General features: G+C 44.8%; 1 protein-coding gene across 2 annotated transcripts; it reads left to right on the top strand.

Moving 5' to 3' along the window:
- The first annotated feature begins 2,584 nt into the window (after positions 1-2,584).
- On the top strand, positions 2,585-20,772 carry WDYHV1 (WDYHV motif containing 1). 2 transcript variants are annotated; one of them, XM_010838915.1, is made up of 6 exons: positions 2,585-2,912; positions 8,141-8,240; positions 9,019-9,069; positions 13,010-13,158; positions 14,149-14,273; positions 20,106-20,772. In XM_010838915.1, exons 1-6 carry the CDS (start codon positions 2,824-2,826, stop codon positions 20,213-20,215), a joined length of 624 nt encoding a protein of 207 aa, XP_010837217.1. In that variant the 5' UTR covers positions 2,585-2,823; the 3' UTR covers positions 20,216-20,772. The 2 variants fall into 2 exon arrangements, with proteins under 2 accessions (XP_010837217.1, XP_010837215.1); XM_010838913.1 differs by lacking the exon at positions 9,019-9,069 and having other exon boundaries at positions 2,590-2,912.
- The last annotated feature ends 315 nt before the right edge of the window (positions 20,773-21,087 follow it).

Raw genomic sequence — 21,087 nt, 5'->3', positions numbered from 1 at the left:
CAGTGCTAAAGCTGAAACTCCAATACTTTGGCTACCTGATGCGAAGAGTTGACTCATTGGAAAAGACCCTGATGCTGGGAAAGATTGAGGGCAGGAGGAGAAGGGGATGACAGAGGACGAGATGGTTGGATGGCATCACCGACTCAACCGACATGAGTTTAGGTAGACTCCGGGAGTTGGTGATGGACAGGGAGGCCTGGCGTGCTGCGGTTCATGGGGTCGCAAAGAGTCGGATACGACTGAGCAACTGAACTGAACTGAACATGTATCTTCTGCAAAGGTTTATCTGAGTAGTAAGACACTCAGTGATGGAAATTAGGATATATTGGAGATAATGGAGTGAAACTATACCACAAATCATGACTGCAACCATTTATCATTATGTGTTGGGCTTCCCTGATGGCTCAGAAGGTAAAGAATCTGTCTGCAATGCGGGAGACCTGGGTTTGATCCCTGGGTTGGGATGATCCCCTGGAGGAGGGAATGGCAACCCACTCCAGTATTCTTGCCTGGAGAATCCCCATGAACCGGAAAAGCCTGGTGGGCTGCATTTCATTGGATCCCAAAGAGTGGGACATGACTGAGTGACTAAGCACATCATTATGTGTCAGTACATATTCATTCTACTTTATATACATAAATTCAATCAATCCTCATAACAACCCTCTGAGGTAGGTGTTATCATTAACTTCATTTTAGATGAAGACACTGAGCCACAGAGAGGTGAAGTAACTTTGCCCAAGGTCACACAACTAGTAAGTAATGGAACCTACTAGTTTGGCTTCAGAATCCTGCAGCAGTCTAGGTCCAATCAGAAGAAACCACATGGTAGGTTAAAGAGGGGATGTGAATGTCAAGAATTAACTAAGATAAAAGTGAAATGTGAGATAAAAGGAAACTAGGGTATCTTGGGCTGAGGGAGCGTCCTCAAGGACAAATTTGAGAGGGGTCTGGATCTCGTTGGAGAAAGCATGGTTGGCTACCAGATAGCAGAGACATTTGCTCATTTAGCAGGTTGGAAGCAGTCCAGGGTAGCTGGGCAAACAACAGAGAAGAGGGTGGAGGAGCATGATCACTAACCAACCTTGAAGGGAGCCATGGGAATCTGGGAACTGGCAGGGACAGAAGACCTTTAAGACGCTGGGGGATTGGAGAGATAGAAGCAGAAGGACTGCTCAGTGTGTCACCCTGCCCCCCTGAAAGTCTTGCTAGGTGGTTGCCTGCAGCCCTCCAGGGCTCTAGTTTCTGTGTCAAAAGGGCTGCATAAAGGTTATTGCAAGGCTAGAGCTGCAAGGTCACAGAAGGACCAATTTTGGGGCTGTGGCTGTTGTAGACCCTACTGGATGTGTTTAAGACCACACTCCTAACCCTGGTTGGTTCCCAGAAACCACAGGAAGCTTCTTCCTTCAGTGCACTTAATAAAGAAGGTTTAACACTGCTCATTTTAAAGGATAAATGCTTTAAGGAATTCCTTTATTTATTATAGAGTCTATGTTGAAGTATGTATTTGGACCTGAGAGGTAATACATCGATAACTGACACAACGACTTATATTAAAAGTCTTGAGGACTTTTGGGCTTTGGAACTCATGAGACTGGGAGAATCAGACTGTGTGTGTATATATATACATATATATATGTGTATATATATATATATATATATATGGTCTATAATCCAATCTAAAAATTTCGGTTTTCAGAATGGAAAATACCCGATCAGCTGTATATGTCCCTTGCAAATATAAACATTCAGAAGGATACAAATCTAAAGTGAAAGTCCTCCATGCCATTCATTCACCAGTGATAAACACTTTTAACAATCTGGTGTCTTTCCTTCCAGATGCTGGCAAATAAATATATGATTAATACTAACAGGGCTTTCAAAACTGTTCTTACTTACTCTATGAAAGAATCAATATACCTTTTTGAGTCAGTATATTTGGTATGAATCTCCCTCCATCATTCCACCATCCTCTTCGCTTCCCGCGCCCCCTCGCCCCTCTCAAAAATAAACCTTTTTCACACAAGATCCTCTTATTTCACTTGCACACGTGGAGTCTTCCCAATCTCATTGGCTGCAGCTGGCAAGGGGTTAGAGGGTGTCAGGATCCTCCGAGACTCACGAAGCACCATTTACCAACTCCAAGTCCTCCCTTGACTCCCCTCTCAAGCCGCCAGCCGGTGACCTCTTTTTTTTTCCCACGCTGATCGAACCCAAGTTGTTCCCAAGCCTCCAGCACTCTTGGCACGCGGCTGCTCTAGGACCACGTGCCGCGTGGCCCCGCCCCTAGCCCCCGACCCCACCCACCTGGCGGGGTTTCGCAAACCAGGAACCGCGCGATCCTCCACGTCCCTGGCTCCTCCCACTATGAACTCCCGCCGCTCACCCACCCAGGATCCGCCCCTGTCTCTCAGACTCCACCTTCAACGGCACTGCCACCGAGCGCCTCGAGCTCCGCCCTCCTCTTTCCGCGCCGGGACTTTGCACCGCTCGCCCCGCCCACTCCCCGCCCACCAGAACCTGCCCAGCCAATCCAGAGCCGCCCGAGTCAAGCCACTGACAACTCTCTTCATTCCCAGCTCCACCCTCCCGGAACCTGCCACCTGCATCTCGAGCTTCTGCGCGGGATCTTGCGCTTTCCGCCGCTCGGGCTCCGCCCACCCTGCCCCAGGCCCCATCACCCGGGGGCACCACCGACAGCCTCGTGCTCCTCCCAGTCCGTCCAGCGAAGCAGCGCTGCGTGTGGTGCGCCGGCTCCTCCTCCGAAGCCAGCCGGCGGGGCCGGTCCGGTCCGTACGCCTCTGGCCCGTACCCAGGCCCGTCATGGAAGGGGACGCCCCGGTCGCCGCAGCCGCCCACTACCAGCCGGCCAGCCCCCCGCGGGACGCCTGTGTCTACAACAGCTGCTACTGGTGAGGGGGCGCGGGGGCAGTCCCCGGCGTCTCCCCGGCCCACTCGACGGTGGAGACGCAGCCGGGCTCCGCCTCTTCCCGGCCCCTCCCCGGGGGCGCTCTGGGCCTGGCTGGAGGGTTTTCCGGTTTGGGGGCGGAGGGAGCCGGAATGGCAGCCCTAGAGTCATGAGTGGAGAGTGGGCATTCGGAGGGTGTTGGGGGAGGGGGGTGGTATCCGCCAGGAAGGGTCGAGTCGCTGGTGGTTTACTTCTGCCTGGCCTTTTTCTCCTGGACCTTTCTCAGGGGATCTCAGTGCTTGAGGGCACCTGGAAGGGGAGTTGGAGGCGGAGGGTGGAGGGTAGAGAGCCTTTGAAAATTATTGTACTAAATTAAAGCCCAAAGTGGTTTCGCATTGGTGTGAAGGTCATTTTAATTTTGGAAGAGAATGAAAACACAAGAGATTTTGCAATAACATTCCCAAGGTCACTCATTAAAGGCAGCCAGGATTCCAACTCAGGCCCCGTTGTACCAGAAACTAGGAGCTTTAAAGACCACGTCGTTATTATAATAGTGGTTACGTTTACACGTGGTACTCAGTATATGCCGAGCATTGTTCCCAGACGTTTCAGTAAACGAATTCATTTCTCCCCACAGTTACATTAGGAGGAAGGTACTGTTACTCCCGTTTTAAGGGTGAGCACGTCGAAGCACAGAGGGTTGCAAGAAATTTGCCTACGGCCGCATAACTTGTGAAGGACAGGGAGGCCTGGCTGTAGTCAGCGACTTAGTGAGTGAACAACAACATAGCTTGAGAGTGAAGGAATGCAGGTTGGGAACACAGAGTCCACACACTGTACCCCTTTCCTAGGCCGCTTCTGTGGTGGAATCACAGCTCTTAATCTTGGTCCTTATCACTCCCACGCCTACCATTCCCTTGCTTGAATGGAGACTTCCAATCCTGCACAAGAAACCTCAGGGTCCTCTGAAACTGCCGTTCCTCCTTCAGCTGGTCACCAAATCAGTGCTACAAAGAGCTGGAGTTTGTTCAGCTCTGACTGCATGTCAGGCCTAGTGCCAAGTACTTCCTTTCAGGCTTAGGAGATAGTTCTATTATTATCCTTTTTCTCATTTCCTTTATTAATGAAAATACTAAGCCACAGGGAGGCCTTTAGTTTGCCCAAGGTCACACATCTAGCAAGGGCTTCCCTCGTGGCTCAGGTGGTAAAGAATCCACCTGAAGAAAGTTAACATCTTGGTTGGCATATATGAAAATAAGTCCAACTTCTTCTCAGGCATTTGTCAGATTTTTATTTAAAAATTAAAAAAAATGAAGCATAATTTTTTTTCAAAAAAAAAAAAAAAAGAATCCACCTGGAATGCAGGAGACCTGGGTTCGATCCCTGAGTTGGGAAGATCCCCAGGAGAAGAGATAGGCTATCCGCTCCAGTATTCTGGTCTGGAGAATCCCATGGGCTGTAGGGTCGCAGAGTCAGACAGGACTGAGTGACTTTCACATCTAGCAAATGGTGGTGCTGAACTTGGAACCTTGGGGTAGGCGGTACTTCTACACTTTATTTCTGCCCCTCCTCTCACCTCAGTCCTCTTAGTTCTTGTCTCTGAGATCCAGTCATTGTTTTATTCATTCATTCAGTAAATGTTTATGGAGGATGTGAAGCAGGATCCTAGACACTAGAGATACTGCAGTGAACACATAGACATATTCCCTGATAAGATTTCATAGTTCTTACATTTTTGTTGGGGAAAAGCAGACAAAAACAAGTTTAACCACACTTGAGTGTGTTAAGTGCTGTGAGAAAAACAGAACAAGATAAGAGATGGTGACTTCACTATATTATTAGGATACTTAAAGACATTGATAGAATGACATTTGAACAGAGAAAAATGACATTTGAACAGAGAGCTGAAGAAAGAGGGCAGGAGCTTTGTGGATGTTGGCAGGAGATGCCTCCAGGCAGGGGGACTGCAGGTACAGAGCTCTTAGAAGGAAGCAGGCGAGAATATTTGAGGAATGACAGAGAAGCCGACATAATAGGAGTGCAGTGATTCAGTGGAAGAATACTAGGAGATGAATTATCTATCTGTTCAGTTGATCGTCTCCTCTTGGTCTCTTCAGCCATAGGTCTGTCCCTCCTCCGGTCTGGCCACTGGGGCCTGTTCTGGTCCTTCCTAACAGGTATCTCTGCCCAGCTCTCCCATAGCCCATTAAGTCTTTAATTTTCGGCTGGCTTCATACTGCTCAAAGCCAATCTAAATTTGAACATACCAGAGAACCACCTGGAGCTTACAGAATATGCAGATCTTAGAGTCCAACCCCAGAGAGCCTGGATGTGTGAGCTGCACGGTAGAGAAGTCTGAGTCTGGCCCGTTGATCCAATTTCAGGAGCTCAGGCCTAGACAATAAAGTCTGTCTCCTGTGTATAGCAAGCACTCTAAAGATCTGGTCACCATCTGTTCCTGCAACCTCTTCGTGAACCTGGCTTCCCTGCTCTGCCCAAGGGTTTCTCAGCCTTGCCTCTGTTGACATTTTGAGCATGGAGATTCTTTGTTTGGGCATCTGTTCTTTGTAGGCAGGCTCTGCCCATTAGATGCCCACCCTCCCCGAATCTGTCAAAACCCCAAATGTCACCAGCTATTGGCAAATGTTCCTTGGGGGGCAAAATTACCTCTGATGGAGAACAAGTGCTCTATCCTGTCCGAACGCATCAGGCTGGTACACCTTTCTATGTTTGCTCCTGCGGATTCTTTGAACTTGGAATAAATGCCTCCTCTTGACTTCTGTTAGTTTCTGTCAGATGTCACTTAGCTTTTAAGACCCAGCTTAATGATAATAGTGGTAGCCGATATTTGTGTTTCGTGCAGTTTGCAAAGCATTTTTTTTTTATTATTTATTTGGCTGCACCAGGTCTTTGTTGCAGCATGCGGGATCTTTAGTTGCGGCATGTGAACTCTTACTAGTTGTGGCATGTGTGATTTAGTTCCCTGACCAGGGCTGAAACCCAGGCCCCCTGCTTTGGAAGCACGGAGTCTTAGCCACTGGACTACCAGGGAAGTCTCCTGCAAAGTGTTTTTGATTCTGTTGTAATCATTTCGGATTTTTCAAATAGTTGTTAAGCACTTGTGTCCCAGGGATCCTCCCCCTCTGCATGCTTCTCTATCAGCTCATCACCAGCCACCCCTGCAGAGTCCCAGTCCTAGTACTGCTTTGTCAGCGTCTCTGCTACCCAGATACTCAGCTGACAGCCTGGGGTGTTACTGTTATTCCCCCCCCCCCCCCATTTTTTTAAACCAGTTAAATGCGTTGCAGGACTCACACCTAATCTGGGGCACTTTCTATTCCAGTGGTGACTCCCAGCATTTCCAAGGATGAGGCCCTCTTTTTTTTTTAATTAGCATGAAAAGTTTCATGAGATCCTCCTTCATGATATTAGTTGTGCTCTTGAAGACAAAATTATTGATTAAAAGGGACTGCAAATTCAGTAACTCTTAGGTTTAATTTTTTTCTCTGTGTAATATTCACTCATATTTGAAAAGTAATAAGCAAAGTATGTCCAAGCTACATGTGTATTTAGCCAACCAGTAGTGCTCATGGTACATATGGATTCAAGGACTTTTGGGGTTAACTCTGTCCATTCTTGGGAGGGGAAAGGGAAACACACAAGGAGAACCCGCTGACCTATTTCCTCCATCATCCTGTATCCCTCAAAATGAATGACTCCCTCCTCTGTACTTGCTCTATGCATCTTTTATGGTCTCCTGCAGTGCTCGATTATTTATGTATATGTGTGGCTCCTCTCCTCGTCTGCGACTGATTTATCATTCTGAACTCCAAGCTCTTAGCACAGTGATTGGTACATCACTGGCTGTTGCTGATAGTCAATGCTCCTGAATGTCTCTAGGTTGGAAAGACAAATGTCTTCTCAAAACTCTGTCTGAGAACATCCAGGTTAAAAAAAATTTTAGCTACTACATGTTATATGTCATATTGAAACAGTTCACATGTTATTACTCTGTGCTGCACATCCCATAGAATTATTAGCGTTCTCCTGTTGGTATCTCTGCCACCATTTTTTTCCCACCGTAAGACTTCTTAGATATTCTAGGGGAAAACAAGATCATGGGAGAAAAATATAGACACTTAACTTCGGTGCTTTAAGTCTGGTTGCATGAAGTGTTGAGACAGGTGGACATGGGCAAGGCTGAGTGAAGCGTGTGTCTCTTCACAGAATTGTGCCTGTCCTCAGTGCCGTTTCCAGGTCACATGGTGTAGGCAGCTGGGATTCAGGTTTTGACAAATTGAGTCACTTGTGTGAGCAGAATAGTGGTGTAGCTCGTTTTGAGCAAAGGTGCTGTGTGCCCCATTAGAAGAAGACAGGAACCCAAAGCTTGAGCTGTGAGTACTGCCAGGAGTGCTGGGGCTTGCCCATGCTGGAGTGTGACTGCCGGCATGGCTTGGTTTGATGCGCTGGGCGTTGCTTTACTTCGGTGGTTCTTATCATTGTTTCGTAATAGCTGAAGGCCTCTCATATAAAAGAGAGATTCATCTAGGGCAGGAGTATAAGAAAGATGAATTTCAGTTCAGCATGAGGAAGAGCTTTCTAAAAGTCAAGACCTCCTCCATACCAGAGGGGCCTGGGGAATAGCATTCACAAGAGACTCCCTCCAGAAGAATTCCTGGACATATCCCATAACCGTCCTGATCTTTTCCAGTCAGGAGCCCTCCTACACAATACCCATCACAATACCCATCCTGCCATTTCCAAAGGGGAGCAGCCAACAAATGTTAAGATGTATTGAGTATTGATGATATGATTATGCCCACTTCACAGAAGAGAAAAGCAGACACTCAGGTCAAGGTGTCTAAAACTTACTACCTTGTAAGTGGCTGAACTGGAATTCAAGTCCCTGGACTCAGAACTTTTAGAATGTTGATGGAGCATTTGAGCAGTTAGAATGCCTCTGTGTTAACACTGCTGACGGAGGCAGTGAGCTCTGTGTCTGCAGAGGGGTCCACGCACAGTTCAGGTTGGTAACAGCTGTTGCTGGGGATGTTCCAGAGGAGGTACAATTGTTAGCCAGTTTTTGGAGGATGTGGTGTTTAAGGTCTCTACCAACTTTTTTTTTTTTATGTAATAATTGGTCTTTTGTTCAAATTTGAGTGAACTGAGTGTTCACTTAAGAACTGAGTGTTCTTGCCTAATTATATTGCTTCAACAATTATTTTATTCCAGTGAAGAAAATATTTGGAAGCTCTGCGAATACATCAAAAACCACGACCAGTATCCTTTAGAAGAGTGTTATGCTGTCTTCATATCTAATGAGAGGAAGATGGTAAGTTGGGGAGTGATTGCAGAAAGAACACAAATTCAGGATGACATTCGAAGCTAAATAGAGGATCGGTTTAGCTTGTTCTAAAATGTGCTTTATAAAATATGGCAACAGTTCAAAATTTGTTTTTGAATCAGATTTTTTTTCCTACAAGGATGTAGTTAAGAGTTTAGTTCCTAACTTGCAGGTAGGGAAATACGTGATGGTATGTTTATGCAAATTCAGTCCCCTTTCTTTAGGTTTAAGTTAGAGCTTTTTAAAATGTTTAGATTAGAAGCACATATGCTCAGGTTTGAAGGAAAAGTTTCTTTCCTGCATTTTATGGAACTCCAGTAAACTTCTATAAAGTATTAAAAAAAAAAGTAAGGTCTTCGTATTTTGTAAAGCACTTTTGTGAGCATCATGTTGTTTGATCCCAATGGATACCTTGTGAAGTAGTCAGGGTCCCGACAGCTGTTTCCGTTTTGTAGATGAGGAAATAACAGACTTGGGAAGGCCCCATGAATAATTAAGTGGGAGAGCAAGAGGTGAACCTGCCAGGACTTCTGATCCCTAGTTTGGGTCTCTTTCTACTCTCCAGAGAACATCTTAACAATGAATTATTGCTCCTTCATCATTAAAGACCCTTGGAAAGATTTGGATTTCTTCTTATCTGTTCATTCTTCCACCTGACTTGTTTGTTGTTTTGAAGTATTTGATTTTCCATGTGTGTATTGCCTAAAAGAATTGAGTGATGTTTGCTCTGTAAAGTTGTGACTCAGGAAGTGTGTTGTATTTGTAGATACCTATCTGGAAGCAGCAGGCAAGACCCGGAGATGGACCTGTCATCTGGGTAAGATGGTCAGCACAGCCAGCCTCTGATACAGCAGTACTTGTAATCCAGGAGCGGTCTTTGTGTTTTGGTAAAGCAGAAATGATGGGGCAGTAGAGAAAGACTATGATAGTTATTAATAATTTGACCTTTGGACGACAGATGTTATTTGGTCTAAGGCCAAACATGCACTGACAAGCATGTTTTCTTTTAATTTTGAAATTATTATAGAAGTGATTTTAAATGGCTAATGTAGCAGATATAATTGTTGTCTAGACTCTTGTCTGTTTAGCACTGAAAGGAACTTTAGCAGCATCTAGTCCATCTGCACAGTAGAGTTATCCAGAGACTGTGTGAAAAATACAGGTTTCTGGGAATTCCAGTGTTTAGGACTCAGGGCTTTCACTGCCAGGAGCCTAGGTTCAATCCCTGGTCGGGGAATTAAGATCTTGCTTGTTGCTTGATGTGGCCAAAAAAAAAAAAAAGGTTTCTAATCTAGTTGATCTAAAGGTTCAGGAATTTGTGTTCTGAGCAAACTTCTTAGCATGACTGGCATTTGAAAAACAAAGATCTGTTCCAACCCCTTCATTTTTCAGGTGAAGAAACAAGCCCAGAAAGGCAAAGTGACTACCTCGGGGTCACCTGGCTGATAGGTGGCAGATGGGGATCCTTTCCAGCACACATCCATATGCCACCTTAACCTGGTGCTTGAAGAATGGGATTGTTTGTGCTAATAAACATGGAGATAAAAGAAAAACTCCATTCATGATAATGTAACAAACATCAAGTTTCCAATGCGTATTTAGGATAAGGCATCATTTGAATTGGCTTCTAAGCCCGAGTCCCTCTTCTGCTGGGCTGTGTGAGCTGGACGGCTTAGTTACCATCTTTCCTCGGTGTCCTCCTCTGGTCACCGGGGGCCTCAGGGAGATGATGCATTTCTGAAGCATCACCCTGGTATCTGCACCAGTGCTCTAAACATGTTAGCGATTTTTGTTAACAGAGCGATAGAACCCCAGCTGTGGACTGTCCATCTGCCCTAGCATCGTGCCCATTGCTGAAGTGCTCAGCTTCCGGTCTTCAGGGAATTTTCAGGGAAAGGACCTGTGGTTGTGCCCTCCTTACACAGCAGCTCATGGCAGCTCCCGGTGGAGGATCCTGTTTCAGGAAGTCTTCCTGCAGACTTCCTGTGTGGAATACACCTCTGGCAGTTGATCTATGCCTCCCTGCTGTTCTGTTGTAGGCGATGGGTGAGCCTCCCTCAGTCGGTGGAGACCAACCCTGAGGAAGAGGTCACTTTCTAAGTGGGCGCTTCTGCCTCTAGCCTGTGGTGTCTTTCCCAGGCGTTTGGACAAGCTGTCTTCACCTGGCTCAGAGAGTAAAGCTGCTTCTCGAGTCTGTACTCCTTGGTCCCCATCTCTGCCTCTCCTCGTGGAGGTGGCCTGCCTTCCTTCTCGAGTTCATTGGCCATCTGCTTTGTAGGAACATAGACCTGAGCTAGCCAGAAGGCTATTCCTTGTTTATGCCTTTTTTTTTTTTTGGCTGTGCTGTGCAGCATGTAGGATCTTAGTTCCCCAACCAGGGATCGAACCTGTGATCCCTGTGGTAGAAGCAGAGTCCTAAGCACTGGACTGCCCAGGAAGTCTCTGTTTATGCCATTCCACAAGCTGTGTCCTCTTTCTGGAACGTTCTTCCCTTTAGACAAGATGCAGCCTTTCCTCAGTGAAACTCCCCTTATTAGTTGGGTCGCCTTCCCCCTTGTGGGGCGCCCCCGCCACTTTGGTTGGTTTTTAAGAAGGCTGAGTATTTACGTAATAATCTCATTAATTCTCTCAGTAACTGTGAGTAATACTATGAGGTAAACACTACAGTTGGGCTTCTCTCGTGGCTCAGCTGGTAAAGAATCCGCCTGCAATGCAAGAGACCCCAGTTCGATCCCTTGGTTGGGAAGATCCCCTGGAAAAGGGAACAGCTACCCACTCCAGTATTGTGGCCTGGAGAATCCCTATGGACAGAAGAGCCTGGAGGGCTACAGTCCATGGAGTCTCAAAGAGTTGGACACGACGACTGAACAGCTTTCACTTTCAAACACTACAGTTATCCCCATTTTACAGAAGAGGAAACGGAGGCCGGTGGTGGCGGGGCTGAGGTTGAACCGGGTGATCCCGCCTCGTGTGCCCTAACCCGCAGGCTCTCCCCCCTCCTGTCTTCCCTCACCCTCTCATTCCTCTGCCACCACTGACTTGGGCTTTCTACTCGCTTCTCCAGGAACTTCTTGAACATTTGGACCTATCTTTCTCTTCTCTGTATCTGTATTTTAGTAGCACAGGTTCCCACAAGTAATTGGGAGTATGTATTTGAAAAAACAAAAAACATGAAGTAGATGTCAGGAGAGAACCTGATTTGGGATATGGCAGAGACTACTGCTGGCATGGATGGGGGAAGATCAAAGATGGACTCCTGGGTGGGGAAAGCACTGGAGCTGGAGCTGCAGTGATGAATTGGGGGAGAGCGGTGGAGACGCAGCGCAGGTGGAGTGGAATAACGTGAAGAAGCCCAGGGGGCCGAAGTCGAGGACTGTTATAGGGGAGGGCTGGATGCATTAAGGGGCGGACAGGGGAGAAGCATTCATTTCTGATGCTGTTTCTGCTTTCCTAAGATAGAATTGGAGCCAAAGGAAGCACTTTGGGCTCTGATGGTGCAACGTCTCCAGTCTCAATTAACTGTCTTCTCCCTACCTCACAGGGTCAAATGATGCATCATTTGAGAAGGTGCTTTGTAAGCTCTGAAGTACTAGAAACGTATGGTATTCCTAACATTGTACTAATGTAATTGGATTTTTTAATCTCACAATGCTGTTCTCTGTGCAAGCGTGTTTCTTCCGAGGCACTCTAAGCATCAGACTGCCCTCAAGTCCATTGATAAATTTTCCTGACATCCGTTCTAGCTCTCAGCTGGCTTGGGCAGTACCCCATGTCTGGGGGTGAGAGTGAGCATTCACATGCAGGCTGGGACCCAGCTGTGCGGGAGAAGCTCTCTGTGTCCTTTTTCCTTAATGGCTACAGATTAGGGCATGGCTGATTGAAAATCAGTAGCAACAACATTTTAAAAAATTTATTTCTTTAGCTGTGCTGGGTCTTAGTTGTAGCATGAGGGATCTTTCATCTTCGTTGCAGCATGAGAACTCTCAGTTGTGGCCTGTGGGATCCAGTTCCCTGACCAGGGATTGAACCCAGGCCCTCTGCATTGGGAGCTCGGAGTCTTAGTCACTGGACCACCAGAGAAGTCCCAACAACATTTTAAAGTCCTTCTTTCCCTCTCCAGGCTGACCTCAGGCCCTTCCGCTTTGTTAAGGGTTTGGAGGATATCCTTATAGACTTTTTCTCTGTACTCATATGCATGCATGTGTACTTCTGAACATACTCGTCTGTCTTTATATACACATCAATTTAAAAAATAATGTATAATACATAATCTGCAATTTGCTTTTTCCATCTAATGGTGTAACAGAGTTAATCCAATTTGCACAAAAGTTTACCTAATTCTTTTTAGCAACTGCACAGTACCCCATCTTATGGCTCCCTCGTGGCTGCCTTTCCCCTCTTGGTGGACTTCTGATTGTTTCTGAATCTTCACAGTTAAAAACAGCACTGCAGAGATTTTCTTTGAATATATACCTTTACTTGCATATGGCAGTGTTTCTCTAAGATGAATTCCTAATGGTAAAATTGCTGGGTTGAAGGTATACAGTTAATGTACATGAACATTTCCACTGTTTATGTAACTGTTCCCTGTCACTGGACATCTGGTCTGTTTTCAGGGTTTTGTGTTTGCTTTGTTATTTTAAGGAGGGCTGTATTACCTTGTATATGTTTTTGCTGGTAGATAGGCATTATTACTATAACCTTGGAATACTCCGTCATAAGGTAACCTGGTTAACTTCAGCAACTTTTACTTCTAGGATTACCACGTTGTCTTGCTTCATGTTTCAAGCGGAGGACAGAGCTTCATTTATGACCTTGACACTGTCCTGCCGTTCCCCTGCCCCTTTGACACATACGTGGAAGATGCCTTTAAGTCTGACGAGGACATCCACCCACAGTTCAGAAGGTGAGGAAATTCCGAGTGGATTCACCTACTTTTCTGAAGTGAGACTTTGACAATTTTAAGTTACTTTGTTTGCGTGTTTGTTTCTGTGTTGGTTTTGTGAAGATTGCTTGTCTTGGCTTCACCATTGAGTTGATATTTGAGAGTCATGTACTACACAGAAGATTCAAAATATTTTGAAGTTTTAAAGATTGTCCGTCGTATGAAGGGCTGGCAGTCTTTAAAACTTTGTGTGATGAGATCCAAAACGTTTTCTTCAAGTCAGTTTCGGAATGTCTTTCATACTCTTATTTTTGGGCGTGTGGGTGGTGGGGTGGTGTGGGTTGGGGGAGCTGGATGCCATATGATGGCAACATTGAGAGGAGTATGATAGCCTTCCCTGGTAGTTAGATGGTGAAGAATCTTCCCACAATGCAGGAGACCCAGGTTCAATCCCTAGGTCAGGAAGATCCCCTGGAGAAGGCAATGGCGACCCACTCCAGTATTCTTATCTGGAGAATCCCATGGACAGAGGAGCCTGGCAGGCTACAGTCCATGGGGGTCACAAACTGTCCAACACGACTAGTGACTAACACTTTCATGATATCAACACTGAAAATTATGCCCTTGGCCCCTGATATATTCATTGACTAAGTAAAGGCAGCTGGATAGATTTCCATGCCTTTGTAGTTTGGAATGTCAGCTGATCATTTCTCATGGCATCTTTAACAGATGTTAAAGCCACATATCTGTTTGTGTATCACTAATAGTGGAGAAGGAAATGACAGCTGACTCCAGTATTCTTGCCTGGGGAATTCCACAGACAGAGGAACCTGGTGGGCTACAGCCCATGGGGTCACAAGAGTCGGACACGACTTAGCGATTAAATTATCTGCCTGTCACTAATAGTGCAAAAATGTCCGTCTAGTTTTGTGCACGTCATAGAAAACAAGTCTCTATAAGAACTGAGTTAGAATTTCAGCTGTTACATAATGAGTGTTGGTTTATATGCAGGAAATTTAGAGTGATCCGTGCAGACTCATATCTGAAGAACTTTGCTTCTGACCGATCTCACATGAAAGACTCCAGTGGAAACTGGAGAGAGCCTCCCCCATCGTATCCCTGCATCGAGACTGGAGGTGAGCAAGGGACGCCCTCTCAGAGGGTTTCCCATCAGTGTGCCGGTGAGCGAGTTCCCTTAACCAAGGATAGAAAGAGCACTGTCGTTTGGGTAAGGCTCCCGGAGTGGTGAGGAGGTGAGAGGGAGTGTAGTTGTGTGTATTTATCAGACTCAAACGGAGGCTCATAGAGCAGGATTGGAAGATTTCATGGGAGAGGAAAGGCCTCAGGGAGCCAAACCATGGCCCTGTAGCTGGAATATCGGCCATCCCTGCCTCTGGTCCACCAGCCTTGGGAGAACTGTGTGTGTGTGCCACTTCACCACGGGACTTGTAGAGCTTCCCCTGGTGGGGTTTCGTGTTATGGTGAAGGGAATCCCCTGGTGCCTCTTTGAGACCTGTGAAATCTCTGTAATAAAATCTGCATTAGAAAGGCAGTGAGAGCTGGCTGGTTTTATTGTCCCACTCATCTCATTTATGTGCTTTTAGGCATCAGTCCAGTTAATAATTTCTCTAGACTTAAGTAGATCAAGGGTTCTTCACCATATTACTGTGTCTGGCATTCACCTGGGTGAATTTATGGTGGGAAGTAATTCACAAGGTTGCCATTAATTAGTAAAAACCATCCTCTGATGAGGATGATGCTGTCTGAGTCAAGATGCTCTGCAGGCTGTAAAGGAGGCCAGAAAAATAGTACATTAGAGTTCAGAGTTCAGCAGGGAAGAAAGTAAAAAGTGTATTTGGTATATTTGAAGGAAGATTCCATCTCTGATGTTTGAGGCTCTCTGTGGAAAGCTCTCATGATTTTTAAGTTCATATTGGCATTGTGTTGGGTCCACCAACCTGGTTCCCAGGCTCAGCACCAGAACTGGGCTAGCTTAGGTCAAGAGAGGGCTCCGTGGGTCTTGCTTTCCTCTCACACCTTACTGGGTATGGTCTGGACAGTGCCTGGTGGCTCCCTGTGTCTGTTCCACATAGGAGCACTGACATAGGAGCTGACACGTCGTAAGCCTTCAGTACACCTTGTCAGCCCCCGTCCTCTTTGACTTGTTCCTTTGGGTTTTGGTGACTGCTTCCCAGGGGGTGCTGTTTGTGCCAGCCCCCTCCTGTCTTATATTCATCTCCTCTTCACTTGGCAGACATGAACACTGGAGTCCATGAAGGTCCAGCCCTCTGCCTGCCCCCGGGGCACAGCTGGAGGGTGGCAGGGTTTGTTACCTCTCTGTGCTCCAGAGCAGGGAAGGGGATGTCTCCTTTTGCCCCTGTGTAACTAGCTCATTGGGGGCCTCCTGAGCTTGAGGTTGGAACTCAAAGGAATCTGCTCTGAAGTGTGGGGTAAACATACCGGTTTCTCATGTAGTAATTTAACCATGTGGCCATGTTTTCTTGTGTGGTCAATCCATTAATTCAGTCCCTGTATTTATCAATTGAACTGACCCAGGAATGGAACTGGGGTCTCCTGCATTGCAGGTGGATTCTTTACCAGCTGAGCTACCAGGGAAGCCCTATTTATCAAAGGAATGTGTTCAAAGCTAGGATAAGGGGGAATTACTTTTAGCTCAGTCATGTCTGACTCTTTGCAACCCAATGGACTACACAGTCTGTGGAATTCTCCAGGCCAGAATATTGGAGTCGGTAGCTATTCCCTTCTCCAGGGGATCTTCCCAACCTAGGGATTGAACCCAGGTCTGTACTGCAGGTGGATTCTTTACCAGCTGAGCCACCAGGGAAGCCCCATTTATCAAAGGAATGTGTTTGAAGTTAGGATAAGGGGGGATTACTTTTAGCTAATTAATATTGCCTTATTTTTTTAAAAAAAGTTGAAGAAAAGGTTCAAGAAGACATCAAACTTGCAATTAATGCCTGTTTTAGATACTTTCATAGCAGCTTTACTTGGTTCCCTGCATTTAGTTACGGAATTGGCCCTTAGGGGCTAAAATTTATCACGTTTCATTCATTGCACATTGTATTTTGGCTCCAACATTTAATAATTTTGGTGGCCATGAGTCTGCAGGCCCACTCTTTTTAATTCCGCGTTTAGTGTATTTTAAATGAGGGAAACTACCCCCTCCTTTTTTTTTGCCCATCTCTGATAAGAAGGAAACCAAGATTCACAGTCTTGCACCCCTGCACTAAAGCTCAGTTCCAGCACCAGCCTTTAATGGCTCAGTTTTTAAGGACCTTTCTCAAGTCTTGGACTGAACTATAGGGTACACCATGACCGTCCCTTTCTCTTTCTAAGCCCTTTGCTGCCTCTGTCCTTTCGTTTTCCTGTTTTCAAACGGTGTGTTGTAGTGACACTGGCTAATTTGAGCCTAGCTGGAGGACCAGTGTTATATGTAAATAGAAATGTTATAGTGCCTCTTAGGGGGATACAGACAAATGCTGATTCATTATATATTGATCTTTAAAAATTTTTTAATTTTATTTTTAAATGCTGGTAGGTGTTGAATGCCTGCAGATAATAATCATTTTTTATTTAATTGCATTAAAAAGTCCTAGAAAATGAATACCACTGTATTTCAGAACTTGAGGTTTCCTTTAGCCATTTGGTAAAGATTTTAGCTGACTTACATGGAGTAAGTCAGGTAAGTACATCTACCCCAGGTAAGTAAGAACTTTTACCCCTTCTTTCCTGGGAGGCGCCTGTCTTTCCTTTATTTTGGATTACTTGGTCATCCTGCATCCCTGGCTGTCTGATCACATCAACAGAAGTCCTGGTTTTGCTGATTATCTAGCTTTTTTGTTGTAAGACTCTTTCTAGTGTTCTGTATTCCAAGTGTTTACCTTCATTTTTGAAAAGATATATTTGTTAGATAATATACGCTAGTTTTACATGTTTTTTCTTTCCGTTTTTTAAAGATGTCTCTCTCTTGTTTTCTGCTTGCTTAGTTTCTGATCAAGGAGCATGCTGTTCTTATATTTGGTTATGTAAATGTAGTGTATCTCCCCCCCACCCCCGGCTGCTTTTTAAGGTTTTTTTCCTCTTAATTTCCCATTTTCAGCAATTTGATTATGATGGACTGTAGTTTTCTTTAGATTTAGTCCACATGAGGTTTGTTCAGATTCTTAGATTGGTAGATTTATAGTTTTCATCAAATTTGGAAACATTTGGCTATTATTTCTTCAACTGTTTCCTTTGACCACCACCTCTATCCCTCCCGTGTAAAACAAATTCTTGTCCTTCACCTACGCATACGTTAGATGCCTTGTTCTTATTCTATTAAGTCAATGATCACTTTTTTTTCAGACTTTTTCTGTATGTGTTTCATTTTGAATAATTATTTTGTCTGTAAATTCATTCATCTTATCTGCTGCATTAATTTGCTGTTAATCCCATCCAGTGCATTTTTTTTTCATTTTACATATTTTATCTTTTTATCTCTAAAAATTCCACTTGGGGCTGATTTAATATCTCCCATTTCTCTCTGTTGTGCCCACGTTTTCCTCTACCCTTTTGAATATACAGAGTGTGTTCATAATAGCTGATCCTTGTCTGCTGGTTGCATTATCTCTGTCATTTCAGTCTGCTTACGTTGATGGATTTTGTCCTGATGTTGAGTCGCGTTTTCCGGTTTCTTTGTGTGATTCATGTTATTTGGTTGGGTGCTGGACTTTTTGAATTTTACATTGTTAGTTGTTAGATCTTGAGGTACTTTTAAAAACAATATTGGATTCGGTTCGGTCAGGTGGGTCCTTTCAAGGCTTGCTCTTTCAGTATGGGCTTCCCAGGCGGCACTAGTAGTAAAGAACCCGCCTGCCAATGCAGGAGACATAAGAGGCGCGAGTTCGATCCCTGAGTCAAGAAGATCCCCTGGAGGAGGAAATGGCAACCCACTCCAGTATTCTTGCCTAGAGAATCCCGTGGAGAGAGGAGCCTGGTGGGCTATGGTCCGTGGGGTCGCACAGAGTTGGACACAACTGAAGCAACTGAATATGCAGTGCAGATTGTCAGCAGCCTTTCACCCTGCGCTCATTTAGCCCCGCTACTCAGGTGTAACCCTTTTGAGGATTCTGCTAAATGCCCATGTGTTATGAATTCTCTCCCCCTTGGCTGGTGGGGACTATGGAAGTTCTGGGAGTTTTTAGACCAGCTGCTTTCTGGGCTTCTTTCCTGGCTTCATGAGTTCAGTTCTTGAGGGTAGAGGGTGAGTCGCCTCTGCAGAAATCTAGAGCACTGTCTGCGTAGCTCCGTCCTCTTCCACACTCTGTCCCCAACACGTAGCCACTGTGCCCTGCTGGACTCAGGTCTCTGTTTTCCCACGGGCAGAACCCCCGTGCTGTTCGTGTTGCTCCTGTGCTGTGGTCTGGACATGCTCCCTGGGCAGTGAACTGGAGGGTCCTCGGGCTCCCTCCCTTGTCTGTGCTTTCTTAGCAGTCAGTCGTGTTGCCCATTGTCTGGCTTGTGGAAAGAGTTGCTGAATATACTCTGTCCTCTTTCCTGACGGTTTTTGATAGGAGTACAGTTCTATAACTATTCCTTGATGAGGACGAGAAGAAATGTGTACACACTTTTAAAAATACATGGTATGGAAAATTTAAATCATATACAAAACTAGACAGAAGATGAGACTTTCAATAGTTATCAGCTCATAGCTGATAGCCCATCCATTTCCCCCCCTCTTGTATTATGTTGAAGTGAATTCCAGATATTAGGTACTTTCAACTCTAAATATTTCAGTATGAATCTCTAAAATATAAGGATTAGTTTATTTAAAGTATGACTACAGTGTCATTATTACAGCTAAAAAAATTAACAGTTCTTTAAAATCAGCATTTATCTCTCTAGTCAGTGTTTAGATTCACAGTTAATCTCATAAAGTTGTAATCTTTTTCCTATAGTACATTTATTTGAATTATCCAGATAAAACCCCTACCTTGTGCTTGGTTGTTATGTCTCTGTGGAGTCTTTTTTTAATATGTAGAGATTCCTAGTCCAGCTGTTTTTTTCCTTGTAATTTATTTGTTGAAGCAATGAATCTGGGAGAAAGGTCTGGTTTTGCGGATTATATCTCTTGTATCTTCTGAATTTCCTATAAATTGGCCGTTGTATCCAGTAGATCAGCAGTTTATTTGTGCGTGTTTCATCTAACTTTTTATTTTGACATAGCTTCAGATTGCTAGAGAGTTGGGTAAAACAGCACAGAAAGTTCCTTTGTACTTTTTACTCAAATTCTAGGGTATCTGAGAAAACGATGGCGTAATTATCTAAAGCAAGAAAACAATAAATCAGTGCAAAAATACCAGCACAGTACTGTTCACTTGCAGACCTTATTTATAGTTTGTGATTTTTACCCCAGTTTCTTTTTTCTGGTCCAGAATCTAACCCAGGATATTACGTGTAATTGCCATGTCTCCTCACGCTCCTTCATCTGTGACAATTTCTTTTTTCCTTTACTTTTACACTTTTGCCCTTTTGAAGGGGCTTCCCTGGTGGCTCAGCGGTAAAGAATCTTTCTTCCAGTGCAGAAGATGTGGGTTTGATCTCTGGGTTGGAAAGATCTCCTCAGGATATGGCAACCCACTCCAGTATTCTTGCCTGGGAAGTCCCATGGACAGAAGAGCCTGGTGGGCCAAAGTCCATGGGGTCACAAAAGAGTCAAACACAACTTAGCAACTAAACAGCAACCCTTTTGAAGGATACTGATCAGTGACTGTGTATGGTGTCCCTCAGTTTGGGTTTGTGTGATGTTTTTCATGATTCAATTGAGGTTATACATTTGAGACAAGAATAGCACAGAATGATATTGATCCCTTATGAAACCTTTGAATAATTTTCCCTACTTTTGGTCTTTGGGGCTGTTAAACCAGAAATGTGCCTGCAGTGGACATTTCTTTCATGTATTTTTTTAGATTCCAAGATGAACCTGAATGATTTTATCAGCATGGATCCTGAGGTCGGATGGGGAGCCGTCTACTCACTGCCTGAGTTTGTACATCGGTTTAGCAGCCAGAACTACTGAACTTGACCTCTGGATGTGGTGCCGCAGAGAAACCCTAGAACCTGAACAATCTACCCCTTCATCTGAGACAGCAAACATTACGGTACATTTGGCTTGGAATTATGCTTTCCCCTTTTAATTCAGTTGAATTGAAAAGGATAAATAGAAACCATTTTTTTGATATGTCAGGTTGAAACTTGATGTAGTTGCTCAGATATTCCTACTGTTCATTTGTTAAAACCTGTGAAGACTTATGCCAGTAATTGCTTTTTGTTATGATATTGATAGGTGGACTTTGTGTCTCTTTTGGATGTATCATGTCTCTCCAGCTCCACTGTAAGCTCCTTGAGGGCAGGGCCGTGGCCCCTTTGTGAACCTCTGATGCCCATAATAGATGCCTGTAAAATGTTTGCTAGTAACTGTGCTACTGCTTGAAGAGGGCTGCCACTGGGAGCTGAATCAGCAATAAATGTTAGTCTTTTGGGACCATTATGTTCTTAGAAAAGTTTGCAGCCCTCTTAGGCTTAATTGTTCTTTGGCCTATTTATATGTTTTTGAATAAAATTGACTTAAATTAATTTTGTTTTGGAGATTTTGTGTCCCTCTTGATAATCTGGGATACCCAAGACTGTCTCAGCTGTAGACAGGAACTTGCTTCAAAATGCATTGATCAGTCTTCCTTCTTGAAGATGTGTTTGGAACTTTGGCTTTCATTGTCTAAGATGTTTGGCATTAAAGCAGCATATAGCGATAGTTCTCATTCACATACTCCATGGTTCTGTTGTAAAAAGGAGCACATTTCTTATAATAGAGCTGTGCAAGCTTTTGCTCTTAGGTGTGTTTTCTGCTTACTGAGAAACTTCCATTCACATCCCCTGCCTTGTGCTTTGGAG

The sequence above is a fragment of the Bison bison genome, unplaced genomic scaffold (genome assembly GCF_000754665.1).
Source record: "Bison bison bison isolate TAMUID 2011002044 unplaced genomic scaffold, Bison_UMD1.0 scf7180017864108, whole genome shotgun sequence".
Taxonomy (NCBI): Eukaryota; Metazoa; Chordata; class Mammalia; order Artiodactyla; family Bovidae; genus Bison; species Bison bison.
This window is presented reverse-complemented; position numbering and strand designations above follow the sequence as displayed.